Genomic DNA, 18422 nt, shown 5'->3' on the forward strand with positions numbered 1-18422 from the left:
CTGCCTTAGAATTAATAGTAAGACAGAAGGTATGGGTTAAGAAAAAAAAAGATTTCATGTAAGCCACTACCCTTTAGTTTCTAACATATAACTTCCAGATCACAGAGAACACAATTCAGAATCTAAAGTAAATTTCCCTATATGTATGTTACAAGAACTTATCATCTGTGTGTTGTTAGGCAAGTTGTTCAAATTTCCACGTGGCTCAATTTCCTCATCTGTAAAATGGGGAAGCAGGGTTGGATTCACTGGTTTCTAAAGTCCTTTCTAGCTCTAGAGCGGAAAAAAAGGGGCTAGCTATTGGCTATCCACAGCAATTCCACTCCATTTGGGAATGCATGTTACTAGCTATGACCAACAGGCAGGCAATTTTCCAGTTTGCAAAAGGCCTAAAGGGGATGATACAAAATAAGTAAGAAATTAAAGAGAATCTTACTGTGAAAAGATATTAAACTATCTTTTCTCTCTCTTTTTAAAGACCCCCACAAGTATTATCAGTGCTAAACTCATCAAATGCCAAATAAACTTTTCCAAATATCTTCTTGGGATTACTTATATTTAAACTAGAGGAGAAAAAAAGCCTCTAAACATTTCAACTCAAAATGGTTTGTAAAAATAATACATTTACTATTAATGTCTGATAATATTGCCAATTAGTGGCTTAAAGACTACAGTGGAAGTCAATTAGCTTTTCTTAAATGTACTGTATTAGAATCTGCCAACTAATCAAAATAATATTTTTTATTTAAAAAATAATTAAATGCCAGAGAATTAAGAGATGGGTTAGTATAATTTTGGCAAAACTGTATTAAACTGACAACCTGATAAAATGTAGATGAAGCAATTCTGAATGTGTCAATGGAAGAGGGAAAAGAACTCAACAGGGCTTCTTCACGTACAAACTTTTCATTTGAGATTTTTTCCATTTCTTGAAGAGTGCTGCTAACAAAGACAACTTCTTTTCACCTTAGTATGAAGTAATCTGCTTCCACAAAAACTGAGAAAAATGAACATTCATCTGTAGTTCTATGCCATTAATTATGGGAAACAAAGCACAGAATAGTGAATGAGTTTATAATGAGGAGGGAAAAGGAAGGGGGAAGCTAGAAGGGGAGAATTACAGATGATATCAACCAGTGATAATATGACCAGACAAAGACAGACAAACATATAGTGTGTAAGGAATTAAATTGAATATTTAACTATGGCTGAGCCAAGTAATTTCAAGTAAAGCATATTTAGGGAATGGGAGACACTGCATATCACAGGATAAGAGAAGGGCAAATATCCTGAATTTCACACAAAAAATGAAAAGTATGGAGTCTGCAAACTCTTTAGTTTCCTACTATTCCTGGCAAAATTCTAACACCTATTATTAAAGGGAGGTCAGTTAATATCTAAAAAAGTAAACTCTTCACCACCAAGAACCAGAAAGGCTATATTAAGGACAAACTGTACCACACTAACCTCATTCCTTTCCTAATAGTTACTAAACTGGTAAAATCAGGGAAATACTATAAATTTACCTAGATTTCAGTAATATAACTAACAAATTCTTTCATTCCTACTCTTGAGAATGTGAAGAGATATCAGTGAATTAGAGAGAAATACAACTTGTTAAATGGCAAGATCCAAGAAATAATTAATCATTAATGCCTGAATGTGGAATGTCCTAGAGATTTGTTCTTAGCCCTGGGTAAAAATTTCTACTTGGTCATTTAGATAAACTTTTTAAATTTAATTTAAAATTTAAAAAATAATTAAGGAAAATTCATCTTTTCTCACTTTCCTTATCACTGAAAAAAAAAAAGAAAATATACCTTATAAGAAATATGCATTTGAGGAAAATATTAAATTTCTGCAATGTGTCATAATTTAGTGCAAGATTACGTTAGCTTTTTGAGGTGCCATATCACATCGTAGGCTCATATTGAGTTTAATCATCAATACCAGTGATGGTATTCTCACCAAAAATGGAGATGACACAAAGTTGGAAGGAAAAGCTAACACCATGGATAAAAGGGATGATTATCAGATTTTTTAAATCCTAGGTTAGAATGTTGAGCCATGTCTAGTAAGAGGAAATTCAGTAGTGACTAATGTAAAATCATCCCTTTTGGAAAAAAAAAAAAACAACTTCCTAAGAACAAAATGTGGCTAGGAGAAAGAAATGGTTTGAAAAAAGATCTGGTGGCAGTGAAGACAGAACCAGGTGTGGAGTCAGGAAGACTCAGCTTCTTAAGAGTTCAAATCTGGCCTCAGACACTTAGGAGCTATGTGACTCTGGGCAAGTCATTTAATTTAACCCTGTTTGTCTCATTTTTTTTCTCATTTGTTTTCTCATTTGTAAAATGAGCTGGAGAAGGAAATGGCAAAGAAAGAAAACTCCAAATGGGTTCATGAAGAGTCAGACATCTGAAAAATGACTGAACATCAACAAATTTATTGAGGGCATGTACTATTTTTTGCCATGTTTTAAATCCATAATATTTAGTATAGAGAATAGCACATATTGGGTGTCCAATAAATTTTTACTGATTGACTGAACTCAACATAAGCCCATACTATGGCTTATTTAACATAGTCTTACACTAAATTATAAAGCACACAGAAGAATTTTATTATTTTCCTAGACTGCATATCTGTTAGATGGGTATGTTTTCCTTTTTCTTTTAGTAATAAGAGTTTCACAAGAAAAGAGAAATTGTCTTATTTTCTAAAACTAATTTCCTAAATATATCCCCAAAATAATTTATTCTTTTTTAAACCCTTACCTTCCATCTTAAAATCAATATTTAGTAATGGTTCTAAGGCTGAAAAGTGGCAAGGGCTAGGCAATGGGAGTTAAGTGACTTGCACAGGGTCACATAGCTAGGAAGTGTCTCTGAGGCCAGATTTGAACCCAGGACCTCCCATCTCTAGGTCTGGCTTCTCAATCCACTGAGCCACCCCACTGTCCACAAATTAATTTAATTTTTTTTAAAAAAGACTCCACAGGAAAAAGTCAGCTAGGTGACCCAAAGGATAAAGGGGTATACCTAAGGAGAAGGAATACCTGAATTCAAATGTTGCTTTAGATATTTACTAGCTGTTTAACCCAGGGCAAGGTATCTAACATCTCAGGGCCTCATTTTCTTCATCTGAAAAAAATTATAATAAATATAATTTATTTGCATTTTTTATTATGATAAATGTTATTATAATATAATTGATATAAATTGTATTATAGTAAAAAAATAATAAAATACAGTAAAATAACAATTAAAATAGTATGATTGAAGGGCCAGCAGTGGTGCCAAGAGCATCAGACTTGGAGTTGAGAAGGCATTGATCTAAATTTTGCTTCAAATATTTCTAAGTTCTATAATCTGGAGCAAGTCATTTAACCCTATTTGCCTAGCTGTTGTCCATCTGTCTTGTGACTAAGAGAGAAAGTGAGGATTTAAAAAAAAAAAAAAAGAAAAGAAATCTTTTGAATATAGACATCTGGCAGGCTTACTGCTCCCAGTGGAACCCCTAAACTTGAAAACATGCATTTGTTTATAAGAGGAGGCAGGACAAGGTGCCAAAATGCCCAGGGAATCCTTATACATGCCTGAATGGAAATGGTAAATGAAGAGATTCCCCGTCCTCATCTTCAAGTCTATTCAGACCTGTCTGACGATTTCCTCCTGCTTTTTGCGCTCTAGCACTGGCCTTCTGCTCTATGACCACCGAGGGGATACATCTCTCTCTTCATTCATTCATTCATTCATTTAACAACCATAAAGAACATGCTCTATGAAAAGAGGGTCAGTGTTTTAGGTGACACAGAAACTAAATGAGGTAGATTCCTATGATATGCCCTCAAGGTGTTTAAATTTTGGTAGATAATAGATAGGCAAGTATCTAATATAGAAAATGATGAGAAAGGGCAGCTAGGCAGCTCGGTGGACCAAGAACCAAGCCTGGAGAATCTGGATTCAAACCTAGCCTAAGATACTTTCTAGCTGTATCCCCCTGGACAAGTCACTTAACCTCAATTGTCTAGCCCCTACCACCTCTTCTCCCTTGGTACCAGTTCTTAGTATAGATTTTAAAAAGAAGGTAAAAGTTTAAAAAAGAAAAGGAAAATAATGAGAATGCTGAAAAGAAGTATATAGTGTAGAAAGAGTTTAAAAGAACTAGAGTTTGTTTGAATGGAACTGAGAAAAGGAAGAAGTTGCATTTGACCTGGGCATGGAATAAAATCTAATTCAACAGAATTTATTAAATGCCTATGGGCAAGGCACTGTAATGGACAAAAAGAATTTCAGCACCCTGAGATGGGAGGAAGATAACTGAGACACAGACAAAGAAGAAATGCAAGAAAACCATAAGCAATGTTTTGGGGATAGTAGTTTGGCTGAAGGCTGTAGTGAGAAGGATGAAAAGTTATTTAATAAATGCTTCCTGAATTGAGCTGAATATATCAGGGTGCAGAAAGCCTTGAATGTTAGTATAAATGTTTTTAATTTTATTTAGTAAACCATAGAAACTCCCTGAAGATTTCTAAACACTGGAATGAAGATTTGAACTGCCTAAGCCTTATCTCTAAACACATCATACAACCTACATGCCAGGTCAGAAGAGTGAAGAAACTAGAATGCCTTGAATTGTTAAGAGACTCCCTAAAATCCCCAATGAAGGGAGTCTTGACCTCACCTGATCCACATATAGTTCTCTACATCCAAAGAACCCTGCATTCATCATATATGCTTTTAAATTAAAGTTACTGAGCCAACATGAAAGCTTTATTGCTGATCTAGGCTGTGCTATATTTTCATAATGTTTGTAATAAATGAAAAGACCGAAGGCAAGGAATCTTACTCTCCCCACCATCTGATGCCCTTTGCATGCAAAATCTGTATTAATTATCGGCATGTTAACAGCTGCAACTATACCTCATGCTCTGTACACAGTCGGCCAGGTTCCAATAAGGAAGAGTGCCAAAAATTCAGGTGTTCAGGCAATAATTACCAAGAATTAACTTCATTAGAGAGGCAAGTAAAAGGAAGAGCAGGCTGCTGTTCATTCAAAGAGGTCCTAGATGGTCAATTTCTTCTCCCCCTTCTTCCCCCCCAGCCCTTCCCTTTTGTCTTAGGATCAATATCACATTTTGGTTCCAAGGCAGAAGAGCAGGAAGGGCTGAGCAAGGGGGGTGAAGTGACCTCCCCAGGGTCACACACTTAGGAAGCTTCATCCACTGAGCCACCTGGCTGCCCCTGAGATGCTCTGGTCGAATTTGCAGGTTAGTTCAGAAGCGGGCAGGCCCAATCTTGGTACGGTGTTTGACTGGGTGCTGCAGATATACACAAAAATACATCCCTCTCTGGCAGTGCCAAGACACCCTCCGGCAGTGGCCGGCTCAGCAGCAACTTCACAATTGTCTGCCTTCATTGAGTCTGCAGCCCTGTTTGGGAGGGAGACGTTGACGAGCCAAGGACCTGAGCATCAGAACTTTAAAACAACTATTATTCGGGGGGGCAGATGGGTGGCTTGTGAGTCAGGTCAAGAGACAAGAGGTCCTAAGACACTTCTTATCTGTGTGACAACTCCAATGGCCCAGCTCTTCTGCCTTGGAACCAATCCATAATATTAAATCTAAGACAGAAGGTAAAGATTTTTTAAAAATAAATAAATAAATAAGGTAACTGTTATCCATGGAAGTAACAAAAATGACTTAGATTGCATCATCTCTAAGACAGACAACTTTTTAAACACAAATGTTAATCATCTACCAAAAGAATCAAAAAAGGAAAAGGGCAATTGTTTAAATAATAAAAGACTGAACTTCTTATAATTCACATTTCAAGGTATGAGTCAGAAAAGGAAAAGGGCAATTGTTTAAATAATAAAGGGTTGAACTGCTTATAATACGTATTTCTTTTTTTTCCATTAATTTTCCATTTTATTTTAAAATTTTTTCCATGGTTACATGATTCATGTTGTCTCCCTGTCATCTTCCCTCTCCCCTCCCATAGTTGACAAGCAATTCCACCTAGTTATACACACACACACACACACACACACACACACACACACACACACACACACAACACATATTTCAAGGCATGATGAAAATAGGTGAAAATAGTTATTTAAAAGGATTTGCTCTACAGGTCATAGATGAGAATAAATAAGCCAACTATAAAGATGGTCCTAAAAGATTTGGGATTGGTTTCTTAATTTAATTTTTTTTTAACTTAGTAATTTAAAAACTTAATTTTTGACCATTGTTTCCATTAACATCCCAGTATCGTAAAGTATCTAGAGCCTTCTGTTCACCAAGTCAAAACCAGAAATATAAGCCAGGACAGAAAGTTGACTATTCCTTGACTAACCACTAGCATTCTTTGGACTGATATAGTTTCCTAGAACTATAAGGCAGTGATCAGGAGAGCAGATCCTGGCTTGCTCCTAAATGTAGAACATTGGATAGTCATTCATCTTTTCTAGGCCCCATTTTCATCATCTACAAAATACCAGCACTGGGACAAGATAATTTGTACAGTGCCTTTCGAGTCCAAAAATGTGACTGTTTTATGAATGTAGACAACTATTTATTTAGACAGCTATGAAAACTATTGAATGCGTCCTTCAGGTAAATCAAATCTGATGTACAAACAAGAACTTAGCTCAACATTAATTATGAGGAAACCACAAAATTAATGTGTCCTATTACCATCATGTAAATCAGGGGTGTGCTTATTCACATAGACAAATTTTCTTTGGGGAAATAACTCACTCCGGGGTTCCCTTAACTTTAAGGAGTAATGTTCCCTACTGTAATAAGAATAAAATTTGATTTGCAGAAGTTCTACACACACAACTTTTCATGAACACAATGACTACATTTTAGATCATTAGACTTTCTGACATCTGAGGTTTCAGTGCAATCCTTGAACATATGTTTTCAGTTGATAATCATACATATGCTATAATCTATAAATTTCTTTTTGTGCAGTTAAGTTTCTTAGTGTACACACTCACACATACCCCTATACTCCCTACAATTCCACCTTTAGAGCAGTTCCAGGGATTTAATTTTCTTTGTAGCTCCAAGGATAAAAAGGAGGTTAGGGGACAAGGACAGGAGGTGGTAGCGATTCTTTAATATCTAGGAAACATTTTCAACAAAGAACAGTACAAATTAACCTTTTGGGAGAGGCTATGTATTCATGCAAATCAGCTTTACTTCTACCTGGGAGAAACGATTTGTATGTGAAAACGAATCCTACCAGATCTTCCATTTCTCAGTGGAGGGCTTCTGGGAGTAACATCAGAGAAGTTAATGCTTAAGCAAATGAACTCGGCTGTGTTTTTGCTGAGGAAAATACTAAACCAACCACTCTCTTGAAAGACCCAGTGGGATAATTTTAAAACTACAATTTACAATCATTTTATTTTTAAAAAATAAGCAATCCTATCCTTGGAACTTTCAAATCGTCTAACTACAGCATGTTGTTATCCCTTCCATGACTAATTACTAAATAACAATGCTCTTTGCTTCATTAGTGAAATCAATCTAGTGAGAGGAAAATTACTATAATAATACATACTAACATATTAAGAACTACACAGTATAGTAATTAATATATATTTTAAAAGATGATGAAAAGATAGTCTGTATTTGTAAAAAAAAAATTGTCAACAGTATCAGCATCTTTCAATAGACAAGCTAAAATATGAATTACAAGGGTTTCAACTGAAGATAAAATAATTTCATGCACAGTTCCTGCTCCCTCTAAGCTATCCCGTCACAAAGGACATGGAAAACACAGCTGCTACCTTTTCTCTCCTCCTGAGCACATTCTGAGAGTACTAGTTGGGGGCTAAAAAATCCTAAATGGTATTTGCAGAAGCTTCATCTTTAGTTTTTCACTTTATATTGCATCAGAAATTGAAACGTTAATTCAAATAAAGGCTACTCAAATAAAGGGTCCCTTCCAAGGCACCCTTCTTTCTATCCTGTATCTATTATTGATTTCAATATATGTTGTCTACCCCATTAGAACATCAGATCCTTGAGGTTGGGCTTGTTTTTACTCTTTCTTTTGATCCTGGATGCTAAGCAGAGTGTCTGGCACAGAATAAACACACAATGAGTAAATGCTTATTGAATGATTCAAGTTAATAACAAAAGAAGGATTGAGATAGTGTGTGTGAGTATATGTATGCATATGTATGTATAAAGAGCATATATTTATAATATGTTACATATAAGTATAGCATATAACATATTTATAATATATAGCATATGTTTATATTATATGAAATATAGATTATATATAAAATACACAGATTATATAATTTTATATTTATAATTTTACATAGTTATATATTTATTGCATATTATATTATATTTTTATAATATCACATAATATTATATAGATATATAAATATAAATGTGTGTATATCTAAAAAATAAAAGGTAACATTTAAAAATTTTAACTTTTATATATAATAGTTTAAAAGTTTAACATATGACATAAGTATTATGCGTATACGTCTCATGTACATCTTACATATATATGTATGATTTTAAAAAACAATAAATTTTGCTTCTGTGTTTCCAAATTGTGAAACTTTAGAATCATTTTATTAACCATTATTCCTGAAATATTACTTATGTTCCAATATCCAATATATTACTTTCCAACATCCAAATTGAATATAACATTTTCATTTTTTACTTTTATTCTAAATTGATCATTCATCCCATCCAGCTTACCTTAATAGAAGCAATATGGAGCAGAGTCTCCCCTCTATGGTTTCTCTTGACGGTCATAGGGATGGTGGGAGACATCTTCACCACAGAAGGGCTGGCCACTATCCAGGGCTGACAAGGGCTATTCATCACGGATGATGATGAAGTACCAGAAGATTTGGGTGGGGAGAAGTAGATGGAGTCATTCAATACATCGCTGTTCCTCACCCTCAGGAACGGCTCTTCAGCTAGACTTTGGGGCGTGGGAGATGAGGCACTTTCTTCAGAAGGGGGTAATGACTCTGGGGGGTCATCGGGGCTGAGAGATGCTCTTCGGGCTCTCTGCTGGCTTCTTCTCCCTCTAAGCCTTTTAGAAACAGGCACGACAAAGGAGGATGAGCCATTACTCAATGGCAAGGAAGTCTCTGATGGGAAGTTATCCTCACTAAGAGATTCCAGGTGGGAGGAGGCTACCTCACCATCTCTGTTCATTTCTACAGAATCTGCTTGTGTGGCCGGCAATGGGGAGCTGTCGGTCGTCACTGCAGCAGGACTGGCCTCTGTGACAGAGTCATAATGTAAGAGATCTCCATTTAGTTCTGGGGTTCCCAGCACAGAGGGCTGGTTACAGAAGGATACAGACTTTTCTTTGAGTTTCTCATCGAGACTCTCATCGAGTTGGTGGACTTCTTTTTGCTTTTTTTCCTCTGAATCCCATTCTTGATTAATTTCAGCTAAGCTTCTTTTTTTTTGCTTTTTTCTGGTTTTTCGGGTAACTTTTTTAGGCTTCTGGGGAGAGTCTCTTTCAAGAGATGAGGAATTAAATTCAAATGCTTGATAATCCTGTTCATTCTCAACTGGCTGAGGCTGAGTCTGCACTAAAGTTCTATTTAGGACGTATCTGACTTTCTTGCTACGAGGGCTAAACCACATTTTTATGAATTTCTTGTTGCTTTCATCTTCATCCTGTGGTGTTCTTGTCTTAGGGGTGCTTTCTTCCACATCTGATTGAAAGAAAAAAAAATTGTAAATAAAGGGGGGGATCTGTTGGGGTATAGTGATAACATGGATGATCTACATTTCTCGTTCTGCCAGTGGTCATGGCTCCAGGACTGGCTTCTCCAACCATCCACCTTGCCATTCTTTGAATTGGCAGGTTATCTACTCAATAGTCCACTGTAATATTCAATTTATTTGATTAATTAATCAATATAATAAATTCTTTGATAGATAAAATTAATCAATAAGAACATATTAGGAGCATTCAATGTTTGATATTCTATAACAATTACAAGGTGCAGCATCAAGAGGCCCAAGGTTCAAATCTGGCCTGAGACACTTTAAGAAGTGTCTTCTATACTGATACTAAACCAGAAATAAGGGTCTAAAAAAAGAAACAAATAAGTAACAATCACAAAAGGTACACTACAAAGTGGTATTTATGAGGAAAAATAATACACAGATCTGTATATATAGGTGTTTCTTTTTTATTGGTAGCCCCCATCACTGTCCCCCTAAAATTAATACAATAGGTAATCAGATTGAGCAGCCACATTGGGAGTTATTTTTATCACATTCATGGAAACATTTTAGGAAGATAAATACATGGCCAAATTCGATTTAATTATCATTACTTCCTTACATATATTTTCCCCTAGACTTTACCCTTCCCAATATTCTGATTTGGAGATTTACACTTTTTCCAATATTTTACCTGCAAAATTTTTCCCATAGACTGTCTTATTTTTCTTAAATACCTACTGCAACCAACAGTGACTTCTCTGTTATTATAAACTCTTGCCAGAACAGACCAGGAGCAAATTAAAGGGGCAACTAGTTATCAGCCCTAGGCTGGGGTGCTAGGGAGGGGAATTAATTATTGCCTACTCCTCTACTCAATTCACTCATCAGCCTCTGACTGCCTCCCCTAGCTACTCTCCAACCATGTAGGAAAAGGATTGGTTCAAATGGGCTATAATGGTTGCCTGGTGCTTTACCCTTGAGCTAAAAAAATAGACATTAAACCTAAAGCTTGAAAGGAAAGTCAGTTCTCAATGTAAGTCTCACCGTGCAAACATTTTGCAAACCATCTTCCTTGCCTTACTGCCCCCCCCCAAAGTCCTCTTTAAAAATAACCAACAAAAACACACATTTCATGAAGGGGAAAAAAAACATAAAGGAATAGAAAATGACTAAGGGGGAAAAAAGCCTTAAGAAACGGACTCAACCCTCTACCACAGGCAAAGCTCCCACTGAGATGGCATTAGGATGAAGGGAAGACAGTGGATTGATAAGAAGTTGTTATTCCAGGAGTAAAAAAAAGGCATAAGAAAAGGTAAAAAACTGGGGAAAGAGAAAACAATATAAATTAAAGATCATTATCAACCACAATGATAAATTCTCTCTCTGCCAAACCCTGTTACAATTAAATCAAGAAGGTTTTCTCTGACTGATGCCCATCAGTCTTTTCTTTTGCCAAATGAAGATGACTAGGTCTCCAAAGCTCCTGCTGGACAAGATTGTAGAGATCATTTAGTCCAATCCCCTCCCTTTAAAGAGGAGGAAAATGAGGCTGAGACAAGTTAACTCACTTATCCGTAGTCACAGTCTCAGAGGTCAGACCTGAAGTCACATCCACTGAAATCAGAGTCAGGACTCTGCCCCCCCATTCCTCAATGCCTCCACTGCTAAAGTTTATGGATCACAAGTAAGCTTTTTAAATGAATTTTTTAACAGACACCACTATCCACTGTGGTTCAGAAACATTGGCATTGGTATAGAGAACCTGGGTTCAAATACTTTATGTGTCTACTACCTATGTGATTTTTAGGCAAATCATTTAAAATATATCATATTATATTAAATTATATTATATTGTATTGTATTGTATTGTATTGTATTATGTTATATTATACTATACAATATTATACTACCTTACACTATATGTTATGTTGTGTTGTGTTGTGTTGTGTTATAAATTATTCCCAGGATTGTGTTATAAGGATAAAATGAGATAATCCTTGTAAAGCACTTTGTAATCCTAAAGCATTATATAAATATTATCATCACCACCACCACCATCATCATCATTACCATTATTATTATTATTATTATTATTATTATTATTATTATTACTACTAGGAAGGTTACTTTCTGACTTGGTAACAACTAAGACAGAAGGACAAGGCATAGGCAAACAGGGTCAGAGTTAGGAGGCTAGATTTGAGCCCAGATCCTCCCAACTGATGCTCTATCCTCTCAGCCACTAAGCTGCTCCAAGCGTTGCTTTTTGCAAAATATTTGTATACATGATAAAAAGAACATGACATAAAATCTCTCATACTACCACAATCAAGTAATCAAGTAGTCTTCAAAGTTAAAAAAAAATATATTGTCTAGTCCATGTTACTCCTAGAAACTAGTAAACATGGCTGATGGAACTTAAGCCTACTTTATTCCATATAAAATTCTCAAGTGTGTTTATTCTTGAGTTTCTCTTTGGTCCCTTCCCTCAGCTACAACACAAAGTTAATTTAATTCTTTTTTTGGGATTGAAACCTCTTTACAATATGTTCTTGCCTTTCAAATGCTGGCCAGGGAATAAGGAGCTGAGATGTTATTTCTAATTTCCCTCTGGATATTTTATATTTACACAATGTATTTCATGGCATTTTTTTACCTGTTTAAAAAATATTAATGCATCTGGGTTGGCAGGCTGGAAACTCCAATCTAATCTAAAGTCTAAAATTAACCAGTTTCTCTTTTCCCTGCTTCAGCTAATATTTCTGCTTTCATTTCACCTTTCTTTAAATCTAAAATAACTTCTAAAAGTTTTCAAGTAGTTCACAAAAAAAAAAAAAAGAAAAAAGAATCACAGTTATGGAACTGGAGAAGTTAACTAATTTGATTGCCCACTTTTACACAGGTAGCAAGTGATAGGGCTGAGATTTGAATTCATTTCTACTTACAACACCTTGCCCCTATAATAGTCAAAGTCTCTTTGAAATATTAAGATGTAATTAGCCTAGTGGTGTACCCTTAATCCCTGTTACCTACCCCTTACTGTTCTTTTGCCTTGAAACCAACACAGTATCAATCCTAAATTGAAGTCGTTAAAAAAATATATAAGCCAAAAATTAAATATTTATGACATAAACAAATTTTAGTCATTTGTTTCACATGTTTCCCTAGAAATATATACCTATGTGTAGTCAGGGAAACCTGAGTCAAAATCCTGCCTCAAACACTTACTAGCTATGTGACACAGAGAAAGTCACCTAAACCTCTCTTGGCCTCAGAATCTTCATCTGTAAAACAAAGATAAAAATTCCATCAATCTCAATGAGCTGTTGAGAGGATCGAGTGAGACAAATATATACTGCTTTGCAAACTTTAAAGGGCTCCATAAATGCTATCATATAGTATACTTTAGAGAAAAAAATTAAATGTAAATTAAAACTTTTCCACTGATAAATAATGCTCCAGCAAAAATTCAGCTGAATAAACGAGAACCTTGAAGGCCAGTAACAAGAGGATTTGCTGAGTCCAGTCTATGGTGCTCACCTCAAAATCCTTCAAAGGCTCCCTCCTCTGCTGGGCATCCAAGATCCTCAACATTGAGATACCCATCTACCTTTCCCATTTTTTAGCTTATACAACTTTTTTTCTATATATTCTGAGGCCCAGATGAAACGAAACTATCATACACACCATGCTTTTCCATTTAAATGCCTTTCCTAATCTTGTTCCCTGAATCATATCATTACCTTCATTTCTGTTGAGAAACCAATATTATTCTATCTTAGAATTATCTATGACTGGTACTGGCCTTCATCCCACCCAGATAATAAGCTGTCAAATCTTGCCACATCTCTTCCACAAGACCTCCTGTAATCCAAGGTTTTCTCTCTCCTCAAAACCCTCACCTGAGTTCAGGTCTTCATCGCTCACCTTCGGAATCTTCTAACTTTTCACATTTTCCTGACTGATCTCTCTTCCTTTCAAGTATCTTTCCACTCCAATTCATTCTCTACACAGTTGCTAGAGTGATTTTTCAATCATTTTCCTAGTTGATAAATTCCAACCTCTAGGATAAATTATATAGTCATCTGGTTAGGTTTTTAAAACCCTTCACAAATTTGTCCAAACCTTATTTTCTGACTCATTATTTTATTACTCTCTCCCTACTCCTATTCTCCATGTATCCCTTCCCAATCTTCCCACCACCAAAATCAAGAAAAATTGTGTTTAGAGCCTACCTCAAATACTTATTAGCTATGTAACCCTAGACAAATCAATTAATCCTTTTGTGCCTCGTTTTCTTCATCTGTACAAAGAGGATAATTGCACACCTCACAAGGTTGTTGTGAGATCAAATGAGAATAAATACAAAAACACTTTGCAAATCTTTAAGCACAATACAAATGGCAGTTAAGCTTTTAGCTAAGTATTACTTCAAAAAAGAATATTATAAATTAACTCACCTATACTTATATATAACTTCAGGTTTAATTCTTCTAGGAAATGTCTCTCTCTTTTTTTTTTAAATTGAAACACAGTTCTAATAGAAAGAGATACATTTTTAATGGTAGAACTGAGTTGGGCTGGTTCTATAGCAAGGGTAAGAGATAACAGATGGTCAGACTGAGTAATAAACCAGAATATATTAAATGTTTGAAACACAAAGGAAGGTGTCCATGACACAGGACAATCATCTCCAAAATCTCTCCCTAGAAGGCCATGGACAAGAATGGCCCAAGATGAGAAGGTCAGGATCTGTTCAAAGAAAATAACCATTTCAATGAAATTTCTAGACTACCAAAATATAGACATGGCAGGTTAAACTGTAAGACATTTCATAGAGAAATGAAAACTAGATGGAATCCAGAAATGAATATTTACTATTTTTATGGTTCTGATTTTCAATTTGGGCTTCAATTTCCTAATATGAAAAATGGGGGGACTGGTCTAGATTGCACCTTTTAGCTTTAAATATTATGATTATATCTATTTATCCATTCCATCTGTCCACCCATCCATCTTTCTTTCTATCTATCCATCTTTCCAATCATCCATCTATCTATCCATCTTTCTATCTGTATGCATGTATATCACAAATATATATATATATATAAATTTATCATATATCTTATGTATATATATATATATACATATATATATATACACACACACACATATAATTAATAAGGCCTCTCATGGAAGTCCTATGCAAACAGCTGTTTATTTTGCAAGCTGGCTCTTACCAATGATGGAAAACATAGATAATATTTAACGCATTGTGTTGGTTTTTTTTTTACTTTTCTTAGGTTTTCAACCTTGACTGAGACTGAAGGGCTTCTTCCCTTCCAATTAGTTTTTCAATCACTTTACAGTTCTCACTGCTGCTCCTCCCTCATCAGAATAGCATTTTCTCCTTTAATCCAAAGAACAACTCTAATAAAATTGATTAATGAGACTAAGAATGGGCAGAGTTATAAGGAGACCTGGGTTCAAACACTGTCTCTATGGCATATAACTGTGTCACTGGTATAGTTATTGACTATGACCTTGGATAAATCATTTTATCTCTTGTGTCCTAGGCCTTAATTTCCTCAACTATATAAAATAGAGATAGAGGAAATATAAAGAGAACAATTTGGTCTGAATGTTTCCTTTTGGTCCAAATATTCTTTGTTTTGCTGAAATCTAAATGTCTTCAACTTAAATATTCCTACCTCTGTGCCAAGAAGGGGAAAAAAGAACACTAACATTTTTACATTTTAACAGTAATAGGCTTTAAAATAAACAAAGAGGGGGACAGCTAGGTGACCCAGTGGATTGCAAGCCAGGCACAAAGACAGGAAATTCTGGGTTCCAATCTAGCCTCAGACACTTCCTAGATGAGTTAATTTTGGGTAAATCACTTCATTCCCATTGCCAAGACTTTACCTCTTTTCTGCCTTAGAACCAATATACAGTATTGATTCTCAGATGGAAGGTAAGGGTTAAAAATAATAATAAAAAAGCACAATTGATTATAATAATTAATAATAGTGATAGTCAACACGGCATGGTGCCTAATACTTGACTAGCTGTGAGATCATAGGCAAGTCGTTTAATTTCCCAGGATCTCAGGAACTCTTGATGCTATGTATTTCAGAAGAGTTCCCAATCCATATCCCAATCACTTGGAGAAGTTTCAATACCAGGAATTTCTCACACTGATGAAATCACAGTTCTTGACCCCAAATGACCACTTCTTGCCTGTATCTAGTCCTTTAAAGGTTTGCAAAGTATTTTGGTTACAGTAAGAAGATTATAAGCCTCTCAATTTAAAAGGAACCCAGGATCACAGACCTAGGGGTAGAAGGTACTTCAGAAGTCCTAAAATGCAAAGGGAATTGTTTGCCCAAGTTCACATACAGAGAATCAGAGGTTAGATCTGAAATCACAGCTAATGCCTTTCCAGGGCGCCATATTGTCTTATCAAACATCATGTTCTCTACAGAACTTGCTGGAGAAGAGTCGATAACCTAAGGAGCTAGGGCAAGTACTGGGGTAATCTGATAAGTCTCATCTTTTCAAACTGTTAATAACTTCCTAGGGATAGAGTTTGAAGATGTGATTTCATTCGGTATAAGGAACTCCCAAGGGAGACAACTTCCTCTACCAACATGGGTTGGCACTTTCTCTGCATTTTAAAGATTAAGGGTATGGAGTATATTGTGGAAGAGTCCTAAAGGGATGTTAGATATTAGATATTACAACCCACCTAGGAACTCCCCAGGGCCAGTGAAGCACAAAAACCCTGGGCTTATGACAATAAAGTTTATTTTAAAAAGGGAAGAAACTGGTAAGTAGAACCCTAGTACTATACCCAACTTTCTAAGTCTCCTGTTAAAGGAGAATCTTCATTTTCTTCTATGGGCCTTGCTTAATCCTCCCTATGCTATCTAAGAACTCCCTCACTCCCCCCAATGCTATCTGACTTAATCTAAACTTACTACCAATAATTAATAGGAAAGAAAGGGGGAAAAACTCTGGGTTTGGCTGCTGTACTAAGTAACTCCAAGTTATTGGTGGAAAGCTTTGAATTACATTAGCCAATAGGAATTCTGGTAGCTGGACCACTGGCAGATAAAACCTGGACTCAGGAAAATTGTTTTCCCTCCAAGTAAATCCTCTACCTGGATGCCAAGCATTTTTCTACAAAAATCCTGGTCCTCCAGGGAGAATCTCTCAGAGGAAAAACCCTCTTTTAGCTTGATGGGAATTGTAAGCAGAGACAAAACCTTCCTCAAGCTTGGTCGAAATTCAAGAAGGAAGTGAAATTTAGTTATTTCCAGTTGTAGACCCACAATTCCTTTCTACCCAGAATCCTTTCTCAGGGCTTCTCTCAGAAGTCCCTTCCTTCAACTAACCCTAGAAAACCAGCCCTTACTATATTCATACAGTAGGACACCACTAAAAAGGTTCTGTGACTTATCCAAGGGTTAAAGAACCTAACTTTATCCTATACACCACAGTTCTTCCTATGAACCTGAATCGTTCACTTGGTTTTTGTAAGGAAAATATAAGAGTTCACCTATAGCAGCTATCTGATTTTATGGACAGGAGGCTTTCATCAAAATTATTTATTTTTAAAAGGGTAGTATGTTTAAAAGAAGACAATAGATCACACAGTCCAATTTACTGCATTACCTTTCCCGCCACAATTGATCTCTGCTCTAAGATCAGTGACAGTGTCCGTTTTCTAAATGAAGTCATGGAAGGCATGCTGCTTTTCAAACAGCTAAAATTTTTCTAATAAAAATTCCCTTAGCTTATCAAAATCATATAATAATCACAAGCATCAGGCACTTTTAAAAAGCTGGTATACATACCATGAGTCCAATTAAAATTAATTCCCAAACATTTCTTATGTCTATTTTATTTTGGGACTCAAAACCCTGAGCCTACACTTAGGGGAAAAAAAAATCACACTTCATTCTTGACCACAGTAATAGTCTTCAAAAAATACACTTTATAATCATTTCTCAATCAATAAGCATTTATTAAGTTTATACTGTGTGGTAAATATGGGGATAGAAAAACAAAATAATCCCTAACTTCAGGAAGCTTATATTCTATCAGGAGAGACAGGGTTTAAATATCTAAGTACATATAGAAAAGCCATGCTTGGAAGTAGGTCTTAGTTTCCCAGCCCCTGATCTAGAAAAATATTCCCAGTTTTATGGATGAGCAGACTGAGGCCCAAAAAGTGATCTACTTGAGGTCACCTAGCTAGGTAGCAGATAAGTCTAGAACCAAGATCTCCTCCATGTCCTGGAATAAATGCAAATTCTTAAGGTCTTAAGTGAAGCCAAGTAGGAGCAATCTTCCTAATATTAAAAGGTATTTATGTCTAATAATGCTCCCAATGAAACAGAATCTTGGGCCATATTTATATATCCACAAAACTGTGAGTCTGAAGAAATAACCTAAGAACTTTGTATTACCTAAAATAGCACAAGCTTATAGGAGTTCATCTATAAATCTGCCATTCTGTGAGATTAAAAAAAGAGAGAAGTGACTATGAGACAGGGAGCTTTGTTAATTTGCTAGTTTGTAGCCGGTTTTGATATTTTGCCTGAAGAAACAGTTATGTAATCAAATCAGATTTCTGGAAAAGTATCTTATTAACTGACTGACCTCT

General features: G+C 35.6%; 1 protein-coding gene across 1 annotated transcript in view; it reads right to left on the reverse strand.

The window, feature by feature from the left end:
* Positions 1–18422, reverse strand: part of BARD1 (BRCA1 associated RING domain 1) — a 132697-nt gene that overhangs the window by 81538 nt on the left and 32737 nt on the right. The window contains exon 3 of the mRNA XM_044667520.1: positions 8753–9732. Within this exon, the coding sequence (XP_044523455.1) occupies positions 8753–9732 (980 nt within the window). The remainder of the gene's footprint in view (positions 1–8752; positions 9733–18422) is intronic.

Source organism: Gracilinanus agilis, chromosome 3 (assembly GCF_016433145.1).
Source record: "Gracilinanus agilis isolate LMUSP501 chromosome 3, AgileGrace, whole genome shotgun sequence".
Taxonomy (NCBI): Eukaryota; Metazoa; Chordata; class Mammalia; order Didelphimorphia; family Didelphidae; genus Gracilinanus; species Gracilinanus agilis.